The sequence below is a fragment of the Nanorana parkeri genome, unplaced genomic scaffold (genome assembly GCF_000935625.1).
Source record: "Nanorana parkeri isolate BGI_ZX_2015 unplaced genomic scaffold, ASM93562v1 scaffold257, whole genome shotgun sequence".
In the NCBI taxonomy this organism is placed as follows: domain Eukaryota; kingdom Metazoa; phylum Chordata; class Amphibia; order Anura; family Dicroglossidae; genus Nanorana; species Nanorana parkeri.
This window is the reverse complement of record NW_017306525.1, coordinates 1,070,877-1,081,077: the sequence shown is the minus strand read 5'-3', so window position 1 is coordinate 1,081,077 and position 10,201 is coordinate 1,070,877. Positions and strand designations below refer to the sequence as shown.

The following is a 10,201-nucleotide window of genomic DNA, read 5'->3' as shown; positions in this document are numbered from 1 at the left end:
GGGGGTCGAATGACGATTTGCCAGGGGTTGCCCGGGAGTCTCCCGCTATTAGATAGTGGCTCCCAGCCACCCGGGAGAGAAACACTTTCTCCCGGAAAGGTTTACTCTGCTCGATCAAGCAGAGTAAAACTTTCCCTGCGATCATTTTTATTTTCTGACATCGGGGGCCGCCATAAGTCGGAAAAAAACGAAAAACCTCTGCCAATCAGTAGAGGGGAACCTGCAGTTCTCAATCAGGTCTTCTCCTAGTGATTGACAGCAGCAGAGGGCAGGTGCAATAGCTAGTTTGCTATTGCAAAGTGAAATAGCCAATAGGAATCTAGCTATGCATTCCTATGGTGTTTTTTTTTTTATTATTCTGATGGCGTACGCCAGTGGTTCTTAACCTGTGGGTCGCTGTGTGATTTCTGCTGTGCTAGGTAAGACTCCTCCTCAGCCCTCTCCTAGCGCAGCAGTGCCAGTGCTCCCGCCACGCCGACAGATGTCGCTGCAGCAGCTGCGTCATCCCTAAAATTCACTGTTGGGGGGTCACCACAACTTGGCAAATGTTATCAAAGGGTCCCGGCCCTAGAAAGGTTGAGAACCACTGCCCTAATGGGTATGCACTCACCGCAAAAGAGTGGCCGTATGCTTTTTTTTTCAACCAGCACACATTAACATGAAGTCATGTTGCTCATTTTGGCTTGGGTCAAATTTCAGTAGGAAATCTTTTGTTACCCCAAGCATTCAAAATATAATTCCCATAAATGTTTGCAACACAGTAGCATTATAGGAGAATGTTTGGCCAATCACCAGGCGCAAGTGTTACATTAAATAGAAAGGTTGAGTGCACATGAATTTTAAGAGGGCTGGCCGTGGAAAGGAGTGTTAAAATATGTACATGTTTCATGCAAGCGGACCTGTATTTTTCTCAGTATGGGCAAATTACAAGTTTACTTTAATCAAGACAGTTCTGTTAATTACAGTGCAATTTGCGATCTCATCCACTATGTTAATTCTTGGGCTCTGGAGGACTGCAAGAAATATTTTAAAACAGGTCATTTAAAGAAGTTGGATTTGAGTATGCATATAGAGGAGTAATTACCATAGATAGAATTCCTCCAAAATATATAATGATAATATTTCTAATATTATGCAAACAGCAGTGCAAGCTTACACTAAAACAAATAGTAAAGCTAAAAACAATTAGTCATATTCAACTGGACTTGTTCTGTAAAGTAGAAGGCATTTCACTAGTTACCCAAGGTAGAAGAATTAAGGAACCCACCTGGATTAGTGGACAAGTAAAATGTTCAGTTGAATGTGACTAACTACTACTAGCGTTTGTACGAAAAAAACAAAACATGATAGTTTTTGTATAAGGGATTAATCTGGTCCTACAACTTTGATTGAAAATATCCACTACTGCTCCATAACAACCGCAGATTTGGAACTTTATGAAATGAAAAATACTTGTTACATTAGTCATGGGAATCCAAAGATAATAACAAACAACTCTGACATTAAATGTGCTAGGTGATGCAGCGATACTGGTATCCGTGCAGATACTATTTGGGAGAGTCCTCGCACTTGCCCAAATGCTCCGATACCTTCCCCGATACCGGAGCTTCCGGTCAGAGGGTGATTTCCTCCGACCGGCAGTGCCGCGAGGGAACATGGTGTTGGCTTCCTGGCCAATCAGCATTGAGATGGCTTCCTGGCCAATCAGGAACCCGGGAGGCAGGTCATTACGGAAAGCCGGCTTCACGGCCAATCAGCAACATCATGGAGCCGTTAAATCACTGGCTTCCTGGGCAATCAAGAAGCAGGGCACTCATCCCCGCCTCCCCCCGATCTACTGAGCCGACCTGTGACAGTCTCATTGTCACAGGTCGGCTCAAATTATGAGGCTGAGTGAAAATCACTCGCCTCATAATTCTCCTTTAATTTGTAAACGATGGGTTACCCAAACTGTAATCAACTGTAAGTTGTTTTTTTAATGTGAAAGAGCCTACACTGTTGAAGTGTTTTAAGCACTGTGCACTAACTTAGGAAGTCTGGGGTGTTCTTCAGGTTCTCTATATAAGCAAATCATGCTTGAAGAAGAAGCTATTATTATTTATTTAAAAAAAAAAATTAAAAAAAAAAAAAAGGGAGAAAGAAAAACCTAAAACAAAATGCAAAGTTAACACATCAACAATTCCAATGTAAACATACAACTATAATAGGATATATGAAACATGGCATGGATAGGCATTAAGACAGCACTTACCAGAGGCATAGATTGGCCATGCAGTGAACTGCAGCTCTCAGTAACTCAGGGTCTGTTTTGCTGGCGTCACTAAATTGTACAAGGATTCCAGTTGGTCCCAACAAATATGGAAGATACTGTTTTTAAGAAATCAAAACAAATTGGCATTCAATATGTCAAAAAAAATAAAATCAAAAGATTAGGGAGTTCATTTTAGAAATTGCAACATTTGGTCATGGTAAAAGCTAGCAGTAGTTGGTAATATTATTTGGACTTGTTCTGAGAATGAGAAGGCATTTCACCACTTATCCAAGTTTGATAACTTGAAGAGGAGTGGTGAAATGTCCACATGAATGTGACTAACTAGTAGACATGTGCACCAGCAAAAAATTTGTTTAGTTTAGTTTTTCGGGTCCGAAATTAAATTAGTTTTGGACGAAATTCATTTATGAAAAAAAAACAAAAAAAAACTTGATCCATTACTTGGCCTGGGGTGGAATTGAACCTGCAACCTTAGCTATGGCAAGCTTGTCCTCTATCCACTACTCTATAGCCTCTGTACTGTAAGCATAGAAGCATTTGATATATATGAATGCAATATGTAGCATTTGACAGCTGAGAATGTCAAATGGGCGGAGCGAGCCGTGACGTCATGGTTCGCTCCGCCCATCTGTTCACACAGACTGAATGTCATTTTTTTGCGGCTGGTTTTCGTCATGGTCGGTTGGTCGTCTGCGGCGGGACTTTTTTTATTTTGGCGGGGGTCCTGCATCCTGATCCTGACTCTGGATTACATCGATGGAGCCATTTTTTTTTTTAATGAAAGAAAATGTCAAAAATTGACTGTTTGCTTTCGTCCAATAACTAATTTCGGGAAATCGGGAATTTCGGATTCGTTTGCATTCGTCTTAGCTATAATTCGGAATTCGGATGCATCCGAATCTCCGAAAATTCGTCCGAAACGAATTTCGGAACGAACCAAATCGCACATGTCTACTAACTACCAATAGCTACCCTGTATCAAACATTTGTTTGTAACTTTTTTTAAAAATATATAACAATGATATAAAAGATTGTAAACATTGAAATAAATCCAAAATTGAAAACAAAGAAAAATGACAATGTTTCATATGTAATATCTTACGAGTACAGGGAATGAATGTTCCTTTAGATGTAGAAGGGAAAAAAAAAATACTAGGGCTTTTGGCCCACTTTTACTTATCCACACATCAAAGTAACACAGTATTCTTACTGTTTTCAGCCGCCAGGCTTTTTTACCACACAGTTCTGTCTATTCCTCCTAAAGATGGACATACACCTATAGATTTTCTGCAAATTTTCTATGGTCCGATGGAAAAAGTGCAACAGATTCCTCCATCTATGCTAAACTACCGCCCCAGAACGCTGCCCAGCTTAATCTATGCGATTCGGTGTGCTCGGGGTGTGAACCGCACCAGGACATACTGGATATGGAGTGACTGAGCCCCAAGGCCTCGCTCACACCATCCGCAGTGTGTTCCGGCCGACTCAGTTTGTTGTGGGGCATGGCGGCGCATTGAAGTGAAATGGCACAGCAGCCACCAACCCCCCCCCGGGGCTGCAATACGATGGGCCACACGGGAGCGCAGGGCACATCAATGCCTGTGGTCCGGTCAGAAAAAACGCTGCAAGCACTATTTTATCTGATCGGACAGCGGGCATTGATATGCCTTGCGTTCCCGTGCGGCCGATCGCATTGCGGTCTGGGGGGGCGTGGCCCCCTCCCACCCCACAACAAACTGAGCCGGCTGCAATGCGATCCAGTGCGTTCTGGCCACAATTGGGCCAGAACGCACTGAGGATGGGGTGAACGAGGCCTAAATGTAGTTCACGCGGTGTGCTGCGAAATTTACAGACGCAGCTCATAATCTACAGCTGACTACAACTCCCCACAGCCCAAAATCTTAATTTAACATTTCAAATTTTTTCTGGAGTACTCCTTTAAAGAACTCTGGGCAAAACGTTTATTAACCCTTCCTTCACAGTTTATGCGAGCATAACTTTTTTTCCTTTTTTTAGCCAAAAACGAGCAGTTAAAAAGGAGAATTGAGGCGAGTGATTTTCACTCAGCCTCATAATCTGAGCCGACCTGTGACAATGAAACTGTCACAGGTCGGCTCAGTAGAGCGGGAAGTGAGCGAACACATACTGTCGCTCGCTTCTCGATCTATCCCTGCAGAGAGCCCTGACTGTCACTCACAGCTCCCCACTGTCACTCACAGCTCCCCGCAGGGATTGCCCCCCTCCCCACTCCGATCCTCCTGCACTGACTGGCGGAACGGAAGGGGGCGGGCACAGCTGGCTCTGCCTCTGGATAGGCAAAGCCAGCTGTCACTCACGCAGCTGGGTGGAGCTCGACAGCAATGTCGGGATCCGTTCCGGCTGCGGCGTCTCTGTATACTGCGAGCTGTAGCTCACGGTATACTGAGCTTTGGGTCACGGGAGACCGCTAGTTTGTGTTCTCCCGTGACCCTTAAAAGACCTATGGGGAAAAGCCCTGACCCCATAGTTCTCCTTTAACTTTTGCAACGTGGTAGTAGCCCCACTGCAAGGGTTAATGTTTTGCCCGGAGCTCTTCTTTAATATGGTAAGCCAACAAGTAGTTGGTTGCTACATGCCCTACTTTCCCTTTGTTCTTTTGTATTTTCTTCCTGATAAATGATCCCCATTGCCTTGTAAACTGAACGTGACAAACAATATCAAACCTAGCAGGAAGTAGTGTGCTTACCTTCTGGCACTTATGCCCATTGCTGTAAACTAAAGCTGCCAACGCATGCAGGATTTCCACATGGGTCCAGGAGCTACATTGTTTCAAAGCAGAAACTGAAAATCCAAGGAGAAAATCCAAATTCTGCTCATCAACAATTACCTGTCACCAAAGGCAAAAATCATCAAAGGTTATTTCAGATCAAAAGCATAGAAAGATCTGTAATTATGCGTGTGATAAAGAGGCAGAGTATTTAATTATGCATGTTAGTTGGAGAAGCAGACTGCCATCATCTTACCATCTTTTATTTATTAGGCACATTCCACATAAAAAGGCTTTACAAAATAATGAATATGCTGCTTCCTATTTACATAGTACGATGGCAGTTCTAGGAGGCAGTGGTGGGAAACGTTATGAAGTATGATGGATTTAGAGAAATTTAATATTTGCCCTGAAACGTATCTAAACCCAAGAACAAGAATTTAATATATTACAGTTTACTAGTCCTTAGATGGGGGGGCTGCATTAAGGGGTATCCCCCCCCCCCTTTACTTTCACCTGTTGGTCCTTCCAGTAATACACTTCCTGTCCTAGGGCTTATTTACCCTAGGACAGGAATACAAAACCAAACTCCCTCCCCTCAAATCCATAACATAGTGGGAGCTGTTATATAGATCTCAGAAAGAGATGGGAACTGATAAGTGAAGCAGATGACACAGGAAGTCATCATTTCACTAGATTTCTGGCAGGATCAACAGGTATTTTTTCTGCACTTACTGAAAACATATAATAAAACATTTTCAATGGTATTGTTTAGCAAAGCAAAAGGGAGCAAACAAGAGAATTTAATTGTTAGGGTTTACCAACACTATAAAACAAACTGTGGCCAGGCTACAGACATTGAAATATTTACATTTTATTATTAAGAAGTAACACATAAGCTTCAAAGTGTAGTTCCTTGTAGCCAAATTGGTACACCATTTACTTTATATTTGTTATATGTTCCCATTCACATAGCATAAAAAAAAACAAATAATTGCTCAAACATCCTACCTAGTCTATAGGTGATGCTTTAAAGAAGAACTTTACCCATATCTTTGAAATGACAACAAGCACACCTTTAGAAATGTTTAGTAATGACAAATCACATACTTCTAGATAATTGCAGGCTGTGTATTCATTGCATATCTTGTTTTCCTTTTCCTCTCCATTCTTCTCATAGTGGCCATTTATACCAAGAGCAGATTCATATATTTCCCTTTAATTCCTGCAACTCTGGCACATGTGACTAGGACATGTGACTATGAATATCATCTCAGAGGAGGAAAATGCCTTTCCCCGAGATCTCATGAGATTACAGATGAGGGCTGGCGTCTATGTTTGCCAGCCCGTAGAACTGATCATGTGGCTTTCCATCTGCCCAAATCATTTTTGGCGTGTAGCTGACAGTAGACTACAAGTGTTAAATGCTCAACTTTATCACTGAAAGAAAAAGTCTCACATTTTCATCAGAACAGCAATAGATGGGAAATCTTCTAATGGGGACACTAGTTCTGGTGACCCTGCTGGCCACCAGGGATTTCTCCTTTCTTTGCAAGGATTTCTTGTCACTTTCTGTTGTGGTTATTGGACACAAGTGAATGGAAAAAAAAATTATAATTGCAGTTTGTTTTTCATCTTTTTTTTTGCTTTCTGATAACCTGCAACCTTCTTAAGCCACCTACATGCACCAGCTTCAGCTGCACATCATGCTCCGGACAGTTTTATTTATTCAGAATCACCAGGTATTATTTTAAATAAAAGTTGTAGATTTCAAGAGATTGAAAACAACTTTCCAAAATTACAGTAACAGATTTAATCGTGTCTACCGGTGCTGTTTATAAGCGGCAGGTGATAGCAAGGGTGTTTGCTATAGTGCACATTTCCAAAGCCGCCTGTTGGCTTTCAGATGTAGGTGACCCCCATATGCCCCTGAAAGTGCGCTTCCCCCCCCAATCCCAGCATGTATCCTGGGCTATGCTGCCTTTGCTGATCTCCCCGCCTGTGAATGAACCAAGAAGCAACAAGATTTTCGTCAAAAATGATCAAGCACGTCAAAGGTAAAGCTAGTGGTCTAAAAGAAGAGGACCTGTCACTTCTGTCATGATATAAACACTGGGCATGAGTGGGCAACTCTGGCACGCCAGCTGTTGTGGAACTGCAGGTCCCGTGAGACATTGCAAGACTGACAGTTACAGGCATGACTCCCAGATGCATGTTGGGCTTTGTAGTTAAAACACAGCTGGAGGGCTGCAGTTGCCCACCTTCAGCTTCTGTCACAGCTTCTGTCATAGAAGCTGTGTCAGAAGCTACAGTCTGTCGAGTGATCCATAAGGTATATTGCGTTTGTGTGCACCAAGATTAATTTGTGTATTTTTTGTTTTTAGTGAAAATGTGGGTTTGAGAAACAGTTGTGCGATCAAGAGACATAAAACATTGCAACTGCCACCATTTTATTGTACAGGGTCCCTGGTCACTGGGGGGTGGGGGGAGGTTAACTAATCTTCAGGCCTAAAAAGTGCATTTGAACATGAACAATGGAAATAATGTCTGCAGTAGTGAAGTGGTTAAGCTTTTGTGGCAATTTAGTGACTGGGTCTCCACCTACTAAAGCTGGGTGCACATGCTATGTGAAGTCAATGTTTCTTACCTGCAGTCTGTTAAGCAGATAGTGTATGAGTTGACAAACTTTACTGACAAGATGTTCCTGGTTGAGCTGAACAAGGTGGCACGCTTGAACGAGTAAGGCACAAACCACCTGAAAAGAAAAAAAAAATTATTTCATAAAGTGATAATAAACTCACTTTTTTGATCATTTAAGCTGGTCATACAAACTGAATGTACCAACAACTATGTAGTGAAAGGACGTGCCTGACTGGATACACATTCATTGGATGTATAAAAGGTAGGTCCTCATATTACACAGTTTTGGTAAATCTAAAGTTGATTGTACAGACATTGTAACCTCTATGGTGGGCATAAGATGTTGGTGGCAGCAGTTAAATCATTGCCCTTGGTTTCCATCATAAGGGGGGCTCCTTGGCTTGCACAGTCCTATAAAGCTTTGCTGGAGCTGCTTTTATTTGCCCACAGAATATCTGCTGCGGCTGACTTTGCTGAGCTTGTGCAGGTAGCCCAGAGGAACAGAATGATAATGTCATGTCTAGGAATGATGGGGCATGTACTACCACCGTGGGTGCCGCATTTTGATGCGGGAGTGCCTGCTCCCCAACCGGACGTTCAAGGGAGGCCATTCATTTTCAATGGAGGATGAAGCCTGTGCCAATCACATAAAGTGAATGTGAGTAGTAGGTGGAGCCTGCTGAGCCCCTCCCACAGCTCAGCAAAGCAGATGCACGGCAAGGTAATATATGGGTTTTTAAAGGAAATCGGTGTGCACAAAGTGGATTTATATCCTCTGTGGCTTGTAGGGAAAATATTTACGTTAAGGTTTCAGTATGCAGAGTTCAGTTTTCAATTAAACTTTTATTATATTCCTCAAAGGACTACAGCTACCCAGTGTAGTGGAAAAAGGCTCACCACACACGTTACAATAAACTTTAGATTTACCAAAACTATGTAATATGAGGAAGAGAAAAGAAAACACCGGGCGCCTGACCTGGTGCAATAATCCTTTTATTGATGGAAATAATTTAAAAAAACCTCTTTATACTCACAAACGGAGCAAGAACAATGTCACATTGGACTTGTAGTCCTCACTAGGTGGACTGCTGTGCAAACAGCGCTCTGAAGAAGGGGAAGTTCCCCGAAAATGCATTTAGCAGAGCTCATGAACAATTCATCTATTTTCACAGCAATCCACCCAGTGAGGACTACAAGTCCAATGTGACATTGTTCTTGCTCCGTTTGCTATTATAAAGAGTTTTTTATTATTTCCATCAATAAAAGGGATTATTGCACAAGGTCAGGCGCCCGGTGTTTTCTTTTCTTTTCCATGCAGTTTCCAGGATCCCTCGTCAGTCACGGGGCGGCCTTACTGGATTTTCATTAACTCTTTGGACCACAGGAGGGTTTCTTTGGTTGTGAAGTTGGCGCTGGTCGTGTCATTTTTGTGGCTTGGGAATTATGTAATATGAGGACCTACCTAATCTATCCAATCAATCAGTATGCCATTAGGCAGGCTCTTGTACTACATAGTTGTTTGTACCGTGACCCTTGGAACTACCAACAACTTTAGTTCTACCACTTATACCCAATCCTGCCGGCACTTGTACTACAAAGTTGTCGGCAGATCGAAAGGCGATTGTAACGTGTGGTGAGCTTTCCATGCAGTGTGGAAGAAACCTCATCCCAGGTAGCACTGAATGCAATCTGTACTATAGGGACAGCAGTCTGGACGGAGTACTCACCTCCTCTCCTATCCCCGGGGACCCCTTGCTATAATCCTGGGAGATAAGCAGATCCAGCAGCAGATTGAGCTCTGTTCGGAAGGTCTCCGTATCTGCGGGCTGCAGGCTATACATCCTGCTCATGTGCCGTTGGAAATCCCTGACAGCAATCTGCTGACTGTATAGCTCCGGGTCCCCAGATGAGGTTAAGAATGATTCGAACGAGGCAACCGGCAACCGTCTGCCATGAGACATCCCTGCCAATCCTCCAGCGCCTTCCTGTGCGGCCATCTTCCTGAAGGGCAGGCCGTTGCCGGGGCAACCAACTGTCACTTCCGGGATCACTGACGTGGAAGTACGCCATCATCCTGCGCATCCTGGTCCTCCTATTCTACCCAGTACAAATAATAGATGTTGTATTTCTTCATAGTGGTAGCTAGTTTAGGAAGTTAGTCACTTAGCTTCAGGTTATCTTTAAAGGGGCAGTCCACTTTAGATCAAATACCTCTGCTTTCTCCTCAGCTGTCCCTGATTTAAAGGGTAGTTCCACCTCTAACACCTTGTTCAATGTTACACTTAGATTTAGGGAACATGGTGCCATTCCAGACCCTAAACCTGTCCCTGCACTTCTCTGCAGAGGCTCCTGTGTATTTCTTAATTTTGTGTGGCTCCGCCTGCACAGTGGCGTTATTCATTCACAGGATCTGTAAATGAAAAAACTACTTCAGGAGAGGTGTGGATTGTGATGTAACCACCCTTAGTCCAATCAGAGAACGCTTTGTATTAATTAATAAAAATACACGGTGTTCTCTGATTGGTGCTGTGTCGTGCAAGCAA

The 10,201-nt window shown here is 43.0% G+C and overlaps 1 protein-coding gene across 1 annotated transcript in view; it reads right to left on the bottom strand.

The window, feature by feature from the left end:
* Positions 1–9,670, bottom strand: part of HEATR6 (HEAT repeat containing 6) — a 36,133-nt gene extending 26,463 nt beyond the window's left edge. Inside the window, 5 exon segments of the mRNA XM_018556896.1 lie at positions 964–1,046; positions 2,220–2,367; positions 4,998–5,138; positions 7,666–7,773; positions 9,386–9,670. Of these exon segments, the coding sequence (XP_018412398.1) occupies positions 964–1,046; positions 2,220–2,367; positions 4,998–5,138; positions 7,666–7,773; positions 9,386–9,655 (750 nt within the window). The 5' untranslated portion in view covers positions 9,656–9,670.
* Between the last annotated feature and the right edge of the window lie 531 nt (positions 9,671–10,201).